The sequence below is a fragment of the Takifugu flavidus genome, chromosome 13 (assembly GCF_003711565.1).
Source record: "Takifugu flavidus isolate HTHZ2018 chromosome 13, ASM371156v2, whole genome shotgun sequence".
Lineage (NCBI taxonomy): Eukaryota > Metazoa > Chordata > Actinopteri > Tetraodontiformes > Tetraodontidae > Takifugu > Takifugu flavidus.
In genome coordinates, this window is record NC_079532.1 from 13,969,829 (window position 1) to 13,982,934 (window position 13,106).

The following is a 13,106-nucleotide window of genomic DNA, read 5'->3' on the forward strand; positions in this document are numbered from 1 at the left end:
CCAAGAATTATCAGACCTTTAAACAGGTATTGTGTTTCAAAACATGGTAGCAATAAACAATATTTATTTTAGGGCTTTATAATTTAATCCAGCTCTGAATCATAAAGGGGGGGGCCACCTCAGAGCACATTTGGTCTTTATTTTGATGCACATTGTGACTTTGCTGGGTTCTTTGCACAAAGAAGAACCCTGCACCTTTGTGCTAAAAACACTGTTTAGAGCTCTTTGTTCTATTTTTTCTGTTTGAAGCCTCCTTTAGGAAGGGAAAGTGGTGTCATCTGTTTTATTTTGCCACTTGGCCACAACGGCTCAGGCGTGTTTTGCTCCGGTCTAGTTTTGATCGATCATTTCTGACATCTCAATACTGACAGGACACGCTTTTAAACAAACAAGGGTGAATGAGGCATCAAATTTATCTTCTCTGTTGCAGTTTCACAATCACGCTGTATAAAAGCTCTCTATAATGTACGACTGCATTGGAACACCAGTATTTGTAATCACAACATTGGGAGTCTTTGTGGGGAGTTTGTCCACTAGCTTCAGGTCTTAAAGCTTATTATGTCATCAAATCCTGAAGTTCTTCAGGAGACATTCCACAAACCTGCCCGTCAGATGGCTGCACTACTGTAGGGTGCATGCAGAGAGCAAAAAGGGGGGATGGACAGATAGAGAGGGAGAGGAATGGACAGAGAGAGGGGGAGAGGAATGGACAGAGAGAGGGGGAGAGGGATGGACAGAGAGGGATGGACAGAGAGAGGGAGAGAGGAATGGACAGAGACGGAGGGAGAGAGATGGACAGAAAGGGAGGGAGAGGGATGGACAGAGAGAGGGGGAGAGGAATGGACAGAGAGGGATGGACAGAGAGAGGGAGAGAGGAATGGACAGAGAGGGATGGACAGAAAGGGAGGGAGAGAGATGACAGAAAGGGAGGAGAGGGATGGACAGAGAGGGGGAGAGGAATGGACAGAGAGGGATGGACAGAGAGAGGGAGAGAGGAATGGACAGAAAGGGAGGGAGAGAGATGACAGAAAGGGAGGGAGAGGGATGGACAGAGAGAGGAAGAGGGATGGACAGAGACGGAGGGAGAGAGATGGACAGAGATGGAGGGAGAAGAATGGACAGAGGGGGAGGGGAGGGGAGGGGTGGATGGAGAAAGTGAGATACAGGCCAAGGACAGAGGGGGGCAGAGAGAAGACAGACAGAGTTGGGGACAGACGTGGGGGTGACGGAGGGAGAGAAACACAGAATCAAAATATATATATTAATAGAAACCCTGAACGGTGATTCCAGGGGCCCAGCGTGATGAAAGCTGCACTGTCCTCTGTACTCTGCTGGGGTATTTCAGGCCGGGTTATCGAACAATGAAGGTGATGTGTTGATGTGTTTGCTGAGGTCACAGGCAGCAGCATTCCGAGTGAAACAAAATGTCACAGTTAAATTCTGGGAATTTTCAGTGTGCCTGCTTGTTTTTCCTGTTTTAATAATCGTCTTCCAGCCCTCCAGGCATTCTGCATTACTGCACTACTGAGGACCACAAATTGTGACATTGGTTCTAGCCCACATTGCACAGCTTCTGATCCCGATACATGGAACACGCTCATAATTAATATTTTTTCCTCCACCGCTTTATCCCTTTTCGGGGTCACGGCAGGGCCCCATGTGAGCATGTGGGGGGGTTTGCTACCTTGCTCAAGGGCACCTCAGTAGTGCTCTGAAGGTGTCCTGGCACCTGCCCTTGCTACCAGAATACGTTCCGTGTTTTGTCCACGCCGGGATTCGAACCGGGAACCTTCTGCTTCGCAGCCTCTGCTTCTCAGGACCTAAAAAGTAAACGGGTGAAACGGTTTTCAATAACTCATCTAATACTCATCTAATTTTGACATTTTCAGGATTTAAATACCCCACTTGGAAAGTAGCGCCCTTCTTTTAAAAGATACCAACCCAAATTATGACTCATTTCAGTTTCATATGCTCTTATTGATCGCTGCAAGTTCTGTTTCTATGTGTGTACTTACATGGGTCTGTGATGAGGGCAACGCCAGCAGTGGTGGATGGGATAGAGACAGCGGCGACAGGGCTCAGAGGTCCTCGTTGCCATCGACTCAGATGGACGGGATCGGGAATGTCCACCTCAGAGAGATGGTGCTTGGTGAATGTTTAAGACCAGAGATGGGTTGGACAAGGATGCTGATGTCCGACCTGTCAGGCTGGAGGTCTTGGACAAGACCAAAGAGGACATGAGCTCATAGTTCTCCCAGTTAGAGCAATATCTTGTGCTTGGTTTTATGGATTTATAAGCACAATAAAACATTTATAAGCATAATAAAGTAACAGCTGATAAACAGCTGAAAGGAAACTGAATCCAGATCAAGTTTTTTTAAATTTTCCTTTACATCTAATTACATCTGTTGTTTTATATCTAATTTACTCTATTTTTTTATGTTATGTGGAGTGAGAGTTTTGATATTTTGATATTTACATGTGCATTTTTGCCTGTTTTTGGCCCCTTAACAGTAATGACCTACTTCACTGGGTGGTCTCGGTGCACCCAGGGAATAACAGATATGTTGCTAATGAGTTTTTGCTCCCTTTGAGTTTTGTGGCCTCAGCCAGGGTGTGTCGCCATCAGCCGTGGGCCGGGCTGATGTTGCTCAGAGATAATGATGTTGCAGCCTCCCTTCCAGACAGGCAGTAAGTGGCGTGAGCTCAGAGTGATGAGAAAAGGTCCGGTTTACTCACACTTTAGATCAAATGAGCAGCACGATGCGGTTTACTTTTCAGCGCCAGGCTGTTCAAAAAGCCTTCAGCAGGTTACGCAACCTGTGTTAAAACGAAGCAATGCGATCCCATGGTTTGAGTTTCAAGCTCTTCGGCGCTTTTGCCCATTTCCCAAGTGATCGCTTGTTTCTGGGGAGTTTGTTGTTTTTCCGGGAGGAGCACACACAGGAAGAAGAAAAAAGAGACCCGGGCCTGAGCAAATGCCATCTGCTCCTGATATGGGCGCAGACTGAATGTGACCGCTCCACACACTCCCACCCATCACAGAAAGAGGATTTTCTTTAAACTTTTATCTCTCGGCTGCAGAGGCGATTGCTCTAAGACTGCAAGGGAAGTCCAGCTTCCTCTAACATGTCCCAAAAAGGAATGTTCAAATGATGACATTCAGATATTCATATGGACTCCCTGATAGGTTTTAGGCAGAATCATTACAGATTATTAGTTCCCTCAAGACGTGGTGTGTTTTATGATAGATCCTATGTGGCTGTAGGTCACTTTAGTCCAGTCCGAGTCAGCTGTGAAGCTGCCTTGAGCCGTCTAGCCTTGCTGAATGTTAAAATCTAGCAGGAACAGCCAGTAAAATGACACGTTTGCATGACCTTGTGTCATCTCGTGTGCTAGACAACAGGGAACCTGAAACGGGTGCCCTCAGTGTGTTCTATCCTTTATCCTGCTCAATAAAAGTTCCAAGTCCTGGTTGGTCAAAGAGGCGTATAGATCACATCCCTCATGAGGGGGAAAGTATTACCGAGGCTGTTAAAAACTGGGCGGAAGAGTCTCAACTCGACCAACTGGGAGGTGTCACGTTTATTCTCCATTTGAAACATCTGATTTTAGCAGAGAAATGCAGGAATTGAGTCACAAACATAATTCTGAAACATTATCTAAACATAATCCCTTCGCAATTGAAGAGGAAAGCTTATATTTTGCTCTCGAAGAAAGTGCAAATAAAGCCTTGGACCTCATAATAGAGCAATTTAGTTGGAGGGAAAGTCTCGGTGGCTCTGTTTTAGACTTCTAAGATAATCGGACCCAAAGAGTGTGAGTCAATGGAGCCATTTGGACCAGGAATGCCCCTCCACCGGCAGGCCCAGGGTTGCCTGTGCCCCCTCTTTTTATTCTTTATACACATGTGTCGCAGCAACAACGCAGACAGATCGGTTTTACACGATGCAGATGATTCTGATCGCATTGAGTTCATTGAAAATGAATCAAGCCAGGGCTCAGTTGTCCAGGATTTTCTAGAAATGTGTGGTGAATGGGTGATAGGGCCACACTTTTACTTAATTTTCTCACTCTTTTATTCAATCTAATCTCTCTTTTAGCTTAATGTTATGGCTCTTCAATCTGTCTCTAACAAATCACAACTCCTGGAGATGGAGATTTACAGTCAAATGTCCAATTTCTCTATAAAAACACTTATATAAGCGAGCAGGGTCCATTTTGGAAGATGGCTCCCACCGAGGAATTTTAAGAATTTCACAACAGCAATCTTTTACTGACTTATTGGTATATATCTCAAGCTGGCTCTCCAGGTTACAGTATAAAAGAAAATGACACCTGACATCTGTCACCACTTTTAAATCTGTCATTACTTCTGTGTTGTATAGTGAGACTTTAGTCCTTTATTTTTGTCTATAGTTTTTCATCTGAATGTCATCATTTGAATATACAACTGTTGAAACACTAGAAAGTGTAATGGGAGACAGAAACGTCACACGCTGATACTCAGTACGAAGACGACCACTTCCTGCTTTTCTTTCTGGAGTCACGAGCTCGTGACCCTTCTCAGGCTTCTCTGGCTCCGTCTTTGTGTCGGTTCCTTCGTAATTGTATTTTAATCTTAACCCGATGTCCCGTTGGGAGAGGGTGGTCGTCGGCTTTGGCCACTAGTAGTGCAGATGGTCACTGAGCTGAGTGGACGGGGGCCCTTTTACAAACTAAATTCATCTCCATGATTGTACTTTCATATCCCCAGTATTCATATATATACTTTTATATGTGTGTTTGTGTGTGTGTAATCTGATAAAGTGACTACGCTTCCTGGAGTTTGGGGGCTGGGCTGAAGGGGTTCTGGGTTCTGGCTCCACGTTCTGACCTCCCATGACTTCTCAGCTGAACTTCTCCCAACACGCTCCTCTGGATTAATCCCATCAGGCATTTGCAGGAGCTTTAGCTGGAAAATATCTTGTTGTGGTGGAAGAAGTCCTGCGCAAACTAATTGCTGACTGTTTGAACTCAGCAGGCTGCCTGTTGTTGGCGCAGCGGTGCACTCTTGCATCTCATTAATATGAACGCCTGACACGAGGCTCTGGCTGCGTCAGGCGTCACGTTGACTTCTGGGGTTTATTTCCAGCGTGAGCTGCTTTGATTGCTGCGTTGCAACTTAACTGAACCTTGTTTTTCTGCTGACGTGTCCAGTTTGTATTCTTGGCTCTCCAGCGGTGATCACTGGGATCGGCTCCTATTTATATATCCCACATGCTATACCCCCTCAATCCCAATGTTCCATCATTTTAATATGTACTTAAAAAGCTGTCAGACTGTCTTTTGTTTCACCATCTGTGCATTGTCGTGTCAATGGCGCTTTAATGTTAAATGCTTTATAAAGGAGCTGCAGGCAGTTTTGCCACTTCATAATCCAGCCTTGTTTGTTCTGTACAATAAGCTTTGGTGCTGCGATGATCGGCTTCTCTGCTGTTTCCCCCATCAGAACCGGCTAAACACGGCGTCACGTGCTGCTTAACGCAGCAGGTCAGAAGAAGTGAGCTGGAAAAAGCAGGGCTGGATCTAGAGTCTGCCATCGGACTAGATGGGTGAGACAGAGGACGAGCACCTGGGACAAGCCAGCGTGCTTTTTGAGAACTTTGTACAGGCTTCCACTTGTAAAGGGACTCTACAGGCGTTCAGCATCCTCTGCAGACAACTGCAACTAGATCCTCTGGACTACAGCAACTTCTACAGCTCGCTGAAGGCTGCCGTCAGCACATGGAAGGTCAAAACTCTGTGGACCAAACTGGACAAAAAAGCACAGCAAAAGGTTTACGGCCAGAATAAGGCTTGCCAAGGCACCAGGGTAGGAACTCTTATCATTTCACTTTTAAAAATGTACATTCACCACGTGGGTGGTCGTCAACAGCCATTAACAGGTCAGATAGATTTTGCTTTTTAGGCTTTTGTGATTGGAATATTCAAATATCCTTTGAAATCACTTAGGCCCTGTTAAGGGGGAATGATTTGGTTTGATTGATTTGAAAAGCTTTATTAAGAACAGTATTTAGAGTCCTTGAAATGGTTGGAAGCTCTCAGAGGGGAGGTTATTGTGGAGGGTTGGGCTGAGTGTTGGCCAGAGACAACAAAAGCTTTATGCCAGAGTTTTATGGGGAGAAGCAGCTATTTAAACAACCATTTCATTTGCTGAAGCTTTACAACATGAGTAAAAGTCTCTGCAGTTTACGTTTATTTTTTACATTTATTTTTTTCTGCACCGTATCTCGGTCAGCGTGTCAGTTACCCAGCTACTATCAACTGTCAAATTAGATTCCTGTCAAATTCAGAGGAAAAAACTATGTGGGAGATATTTTCAAATAAAGTACTTGATTTATTGTTCAGTGAGAGATCAGATCTGGTCAATGAACACAGTTTATATCCTCTATATGAGAAAATGGCCATCTTAAAAGCCATACAGTGGATGTTTTAGAGACACTTTCCTGGAATCTTATAGAGTCTTTTTGCTCCGTTCAGTGTCTCATCATCGGGGGGGGCCCTTGCGGTCTGCGGACAGCCATCGAGCTGGCCCTGTTGGGCTGCAAAGTTGTGCTGATTGAAAAAAGAGACACCTTTTCCAGGAATAATGTGCTGCACCTCTGGCCCTTCACCATCCATGACCTCAGGGGCCTGGGAGCCAAAAAGTTCTATGGAAAGTTCTGCGCAGGCTCCATCGACCACATCAGTGAGTATCAATCTGTGCGTTGATTGTTGGGTTCTTTTGTTATAGCTAGCAGAAAACTTTAAAATGAATGTACCTCGCTTAGGTAAACTTTGGTTTCAATCGCTTCCTCTGCTTGTGGGTCAGCACTCACATCATGTGACCTGCTCATTTGGTCATGGGAGACAGAATTCTTGATTTAAAGTATAAGATACTTCATCTTCTTCTGGTGTTTTTTCTCTTTTTTGTTAAGCTTCTAAACAGTTCCTCAGCTTTGAATGCCTTCACAGCAACTAATGGTATAGTTTTGTTCATCCAAAATCTGTCTTTTGTTAAATTAACCCCTGTTTAATCAGCCCGCTTGTTAGCTAACACTTCTGTTCAGACATTCATCTCCATCTTCCAGGTATCCGCCAGCTCCAGCTGATGCTTTTGAAAGTCTGTCTTATTCTGGGAGTGGAAATCCACGTCAATGTGGAGTTCACAGGACTTCTGGAGCCACAGAAGGAGCAGCCGGATGAGGGTAAGCATGCACGCTGTTATCTGTGTTAGCTGAGTGGGTGCTAACCGCCACCCTACTGCGTGCTATACATGGAAAGCCTTCTGATCACAGAGAGACATGTGGGAAAGTCATCAGGATGTTTCCCCCCAGAGGTATTTGCAGCGGTCGCAAGTCGCAGAACTCTATTGATAGAGTCTGTTGACAGGTTCCACTCTGAGGCTGAACTTTTCCCAAATGTCAATAGGGATTTTAACAACAACCCTTCTGCTTTGCCCTCAGAATCTGGCTGGTGCGCCGAGTTCCAGCCTTCCGGCCATCCTCTCGCAGATTTTCATTTTGACGTGGTGATCGGAGCCGACGGACGTAAAAGCACTTTGGATGGTGAGACCGAATCTCAAAGGAGGGTGGGGCGGTGGGGGTGTTAACTTTAGTGGCAGATGTCACTCAATAGGGGAAAAATGTTCGCGCACATTTGTAGGCACCAGAAAGTTTTCAGTCACCTCTGGCCATATTTATTCCAGACAGTGGGAAGTAGATCTAGTTTGAACTGGAGACACATATGTGCTCTCCGTTTATGATCCATGCACCATTATTATGGTGATGTGTAAAAAGGAAAACCACCAGCGTAAATCATCTGACCCCCCAGGAAATTTCCACTCTGTTTCAATGTTTTGACCTGCAAATCTATTAGTTTAAAACAGTCGCACTAAAAACTTTAGCCGATATTTGATAAAAATCTGTTAATTTTTCAAGGAAACATTTTTACACAGAGATCCCTTTTGATTCAGTCACTCAGGTTCTAGTTTTCTTATTTGTCATGTATTCACTTATATTGTTATAAGTTGGATTTTCACCTGCATTTTTCATCAACCCCACCCCCCCACCCCCCCACCCCGTGGCAACTCTCCCCGCTCTCTTTTTTACAGGTTTTGCTCGCAAAGAATTCCGTGGGAAATTAGCCATCGCCATCACTGCCAATTTCGTCAACAGGAACACAACAGCTGAGGCCAAGGTGGAAGAGATCAGTGGCGTGGCTTTTATTTTCAACCAGAAATTCTTCCTGGAGCTCAAGGAGGAGACAGGTGAATTTGGGACAAATGCAGAAGCAAAAGAATCTCACAGCATGCATCATTAGCCCTCTCGCTGCCCTTAGGGTTGAGTAAATATGCTCCTGTCTTTAGGCATCGACTTGGAGAACATAGTGTACTACAGAGACAATACGCACTATTTTGTCATGACAGCGAAGAAACAGAGTCTGCTGGACAAAGGGGTCATCATAAGTGTGAGTCTACAAACATGGTTAGCATGTACAGTATGTCGTAAGCATACCGAGCGAATGAAAGCGTGGCGGGACTAGGTTGAGCTTATCCTGCTTGGCACCTTTTAGGTTTTATTTTATTTTATTTTTTTTACAAACTTGTCTCAGAATGTTTCTCGGTGAGGTTCTACAGCCAGTCCTGCGGTAGCTCAGTCTTAAGGGGTCTCAGATCAAGCCCCAACACAGAAAAAACATGGGAGGTGTTCTGGTCGCAGGAAGAGGTGCCAGGACACCTTCAGAGCACCGCCCAGGTACCCTTGAGCAAGTAGCGGTGGGGTAGCCTCCACCGTTCTGTTCCCCGCCCCCCAAACACAATTGGAAAAGGAATTAAACGTGTAACATTTAGTGCTGAACTATTTTAAACTACATATATTTCAAGGTTTTAATACCATCAAAAATGGTCTTGCAGTTATTATGCTACAGATCGATAGTGAGCACATGGTGTCTGCATCAGTGGATCTCCAAAAGGTCCAAATGGACCCTTGTTAGCGTCCACCGTATATACATGCGGGATTCGGCCCGCGGGTCATAAACTGCCCGTGTGTGCCCTACAGAGATTAGGCAACACAAGCCAGGCTTCATGGGCCGGTCCCAGTTCTGAGTAAATACAGTGGGCTGAAAGGCGTCTTGAGTAAAACTACTAGAGAGTTGACCATTGTCTCTCTCCTCCCGTTGTGTTCTGGACTCTGAGACTATTTGAGACCTGTGTACCTGTGTGCTGAGAATCAGGACTTACAAATGTAAATGTGAGCCCACCAGTGTTCTTAAGTGACCATGGCATCATCTGAAAACAGGACCACATAGAAACGGAGCGACTGCTGAGCGCCGACAACGTCAACCAGGAAGCGTTGCTCTCCTACGCTCGAGAGGCAGCCGACTTTGGCACGAACTACCAGCTGCCGTCCTTGGACTACGCCATCAACCACTACGGTCAGCCCGATGTAGCCATGTTTGACTTCACGTGCATGTACGCCTCAGAGAACGCCACCTTGATCAGGGAGAAGCGTGGGCATCAGCTGGTGGTGGCCTTGGTGGGCGACAGTCTGCTCGAGGTCAGCGGCTATCTCTCCCGTTTTATTGATCTCATACCCTGTTGAGGCTTGGACTTGTGTGGATTTACATTTTGTGTTCACAGCCCTTTTGGCCAATGGGCACAGGCTGCGCTCGCGGCTTTCTGGCAGCCTTTGACACTGCCTGGATGGTGAGGGGCTGGGCACAAGGCAGAAAACCTCTCGAAATACTGGCCGAGAGGTGCTATATTCCCTTTGTTAATAAAACAATTTATTTGTGCTCGCTGCTATGTGCCTCTTATTAGCAAACAAATTGCAGCGCAGGTTTCAGATTTTCCAGGTAACCAGGGTCTCGTCCCCTCTTCAGGGAGAGCATTTACCGGCTGCTGCCTCAGACCACCCCGGAGAACATCAGTAAAAACTTCGAACAGTACAGCATTGACCCCGTGACCCGCTACCCCAACCTTAACGTCAACTACATACGCCCACATCAGGTTTGTCCTGCAAACCCTACTTACAGACCGTTATTAGTGCATTTCTGGACATTTTACACCTTCTTTGGCCAGGTACGTCATCTGTTCATCAATGGTCACCTGGCCTCGTGTCATCTGGAAAGGGGAGGAGCCAAACACCGATCTGGGAATTGGTTCAAAAGAGGTGAGATTCAGGATCAATTTCTTAAGGGTAACGGTGAAGCGCATGCAGGACAGGATGTCGGGCGCAAAGATAAAGCAAAGCGTCCAGATTTTTTTCAAAATATAAAAATCCCTATTCGGGTAAGATCGTTTTCGTTTCGTTTCCATGCTACACGGTGGTAATATTGCGCAATCGAACAGTCGGGAATTCCTTCATTGCTGCCTGTCGGAGCAACGGAAAGTTTCTCCCGTGTATTCCCCATAAGGCTGGAAAAAAATGGCAATAAAATGAATGAATGAATGAATGAATGAAGGAAGGAAGTTCTTTATTGGACTAAAGTTGACTCGGCCTGGAACGCTTTTTACTGAAAATTCTCAAACCGTCTGAGATTTATACATAAATCATATTGGTTTTGAACAGTTAATTACGGAAGAACACAGGTTTCTCACACACTTTATCTTCTTTCTTCGGATTAATTTTCAATCCATCAATTCAATTTTGCTGATGTCCAATAATTTCCTTCATGCTGCTCTATTCCAACGTCCACAACAAATGTGTCAAATCTGTGAAGTCAAGTGGTGACAGAGGATTATTGTTATTTACATGGACCATAGCTGCAACGCTGCCCATCGGGCTGTAACAGTAACCCGATCATCCTTTCAGTCAGCGTGGAGATTACTGCCATATGAAAGCCTTCCTGCATACATTTATTCCTGCATGCTTCCCTACTCTGGGGGGGGGACGTTGATGTCAGAGAGAAAACCCAAGTCGAAGGCAGACGCACATCGTCATAAACAGTCGGGTAGAATTACACCCACATACCGTCAGGGTCAAACAAGAGGCCTCCTGCAGATCTCCAATCTGTGCTAGCAAAGCTTGTGCTTAATGGACTCTTCCTAAATATCATGATTCACAATTATTGCCTGTAAGCTTTTGGTTGCCAAAGAACAGAATCAAGAAAATAAACTAAAGGTTCCCAGTCTTTTCTGAAGAGAATGTTCAGTTCAAGGTGATTAATAGGAAATATACTGACCTTGACCTTTGAACTTCAAAATGCCATATTCTTTCTTTGGAGAAGGGGGGCCAAAATGGTGTTTAAAATCATAAACTACAGTCTCAAAGATGTTCACGTGGCTGAGAAGAACATCACAAGAACAACATTCCTGCATAATATAATGTTTGGTTGAAATGATAAAAATGAGCAAAACAGCAGAAATTTATGATAATTAAATCCCGCACATTTTTTGAGGGATTACTTTATTTTCATCTGCTAGAAATCCTCCACTCTTTCACACTTTGGAGGCCAATATTTCCACTCCGCTGCAGAAGGGGCCTGAGTATTTTTAACTTGGCGTTCAGTTTTAGTCAGCCAGTTTGTGGCCTGTTATTCATTGAGAGAGAGGGCAAAAATCCTGGTGTCAATTTCATTTCACCTGAGAAAAACCTGAGCAAAATAGCCAATATTCATCCAAACCTGACAAAGAAAGATGCTGATGTTATAGATATTTAGATGTTCTTAGAGATATTTGACCAAACATGCTCCAAACGTGCACTCTCAGGGGCCTGGACCTTTCCAAAGATAAAGAAAAGTCTTTTGGAGGGCAGATTTCCTCAGTCCTGCACCCGTGTTGTGGAATGGTCCTTCACGGGGAATTAGCTCGGCATCCGCGGTCGATGTGTATTATTATTATTTTTATTTTTATTATTAATGCAGTGAGCCTCTAATTGAAATGAGCTGCTTTGTGTGTCATAACAAACGCTCTGCTGTATGCTGCGCCGCAGAACAGAAGTATTTGTTAATGCGTTAATTCTATCTTGCAGAGTCTGACGTGCATCCCGGACGGCTGCTGAGCTGGTGTCAGAAGCAAACGCGGGGCTACAGAGGTGTCGTTATCACCGACCTCACATCCTCCTGGAGAAATGGCCTGGCCCTCTGCGCCCTCATACACCACCAGAGGCCAGAACTAATGTAAGAATACTCAAAATGTATGTGTGCATGTGTGTGTGTGTGTGTGTGATATCCTGCTGGATGTCATCAAGACATCAGCAAACACGTCGTCATCTACAAGGCTTGGCTCTCTGAGCTCCCGGCTCTAAACTTGATACAGGGTAGTTTAGATTTCAGTGTTCCTCATACCAACTCTAGGGAAGTTGAGTCTCTCGTTCATTTTGTGCTTCGAGATTTACCAACTCGTAGTTGAGCTCTTGTCTATTGGTTGCACCAATGCTTCTTGATAATTAAAAAGGACTTCTTGAGCCACTTTCTCCAACTACGGTAGTTGTTGCCATAGAACAGCCATTGTTTCACAGACATAATGTGAATCCATCCTGACACTAAACGTAAAATAATGTCCTCTTTACTGTTAGAATGACTATTTTGGTACTCGCTATGTAACAAGTACAAGAACACACACACACATACACATCTGTTGCATTTGTGCACACTGGTGAGGAGGTAGGTGATGTTGTGATAGAGATATATTAATTATAACCACATCAGTGCGTGCTAAGCCAGACCCATTTCAAATGTAAGGAAAATGTCCGAGTGGCTGATTATTTTGCATCATTGCCATGATGCTCATTCCCTTCCTGCCGCCTTGGGCTCGCGTTGTTGTCTGTAGCTTTCGTCTGAACTGTGATGTGATCTAAAAGTGTCTGTAAAAATCTATGTTAAGCCCCCACCAACTTTTAATAAATGGCATGCAGCACGAAACCATCCATCACGAAGAAGGTGGCAAACGGAAGATCAATAATCAATAAAATAAAAGTAGAACCAAACCAACTAATTTATTACCTTGGGCATATAAAATAAACATATATACAGTATAGTAGTCTAGCTAAGGGGGGGGGCAAAGATGCTTTTCCTGAGATGCTAGTCCAGCTGTCCCAGCTGAAGGGGCTATAAATCTTTGCTTAAATCTTATTAACACCCCT

At 44.8% G+C, this 13,106-nt stretch overlaps 1 protein-coding gene across 11 annotated transcripts in view; it reads left to right on the top strand.

Moving 5' to 3' along the window:
* mical2b (microtubule associated monooxygenase, calponin and LIM domain containing 2b) overlaps nt 1–13,106 on the top strand; it is a 29,991-nt gene that overhangs the window by 1,328 nt on the left and 15,557 nt on the right. For all 11 annotated transcript variants that reach the window (XM_057053249.1, XM_057053251.1, XM_057053252.1 and 8 more), the window contains exons 2-12: nt 5,492–5,854; nt 6,523–6,730; nt 7,113–7,229; nt 7,488–7,589; nt 8,135–8,290; nt 8,390–8,490; nt 9,321–9,578; nt 9,662–9,777; nt 9,904–10,030; nt 10,103–10,193; nt 11,994–12,141. In XM_057053249.1, the coding sequence (XP_056909229.1) occupies nt 5,591–5,854; nt 6,523–6,730; nt 7,113–7,229; nt 7,488–7,589; nt 8,135–8,290; nt 8,390–8,490; nt 9,321–9,578; nt 9,662–9,777; nt 9,904–10,030; nt 10,103–10,193; nt 11,994–12,141 (1,688 nt within the window). In that variant the 5' untranslated portion in view covers nt 5,492–5,590. The remainder of the gene's footprint in view (nt 1–5,491; nt 5,855–6,522; nt 6,731–7,112; nt 7,230–7,487; nt 7,590–8,134; nt 8,291–8,389; nt 8,491–9,320; nt 9,579–9,661; nt 9,778–9,903; nt 10,031–10,102; nt 10,194–11,993; nt 12,142–13,106) is intronic.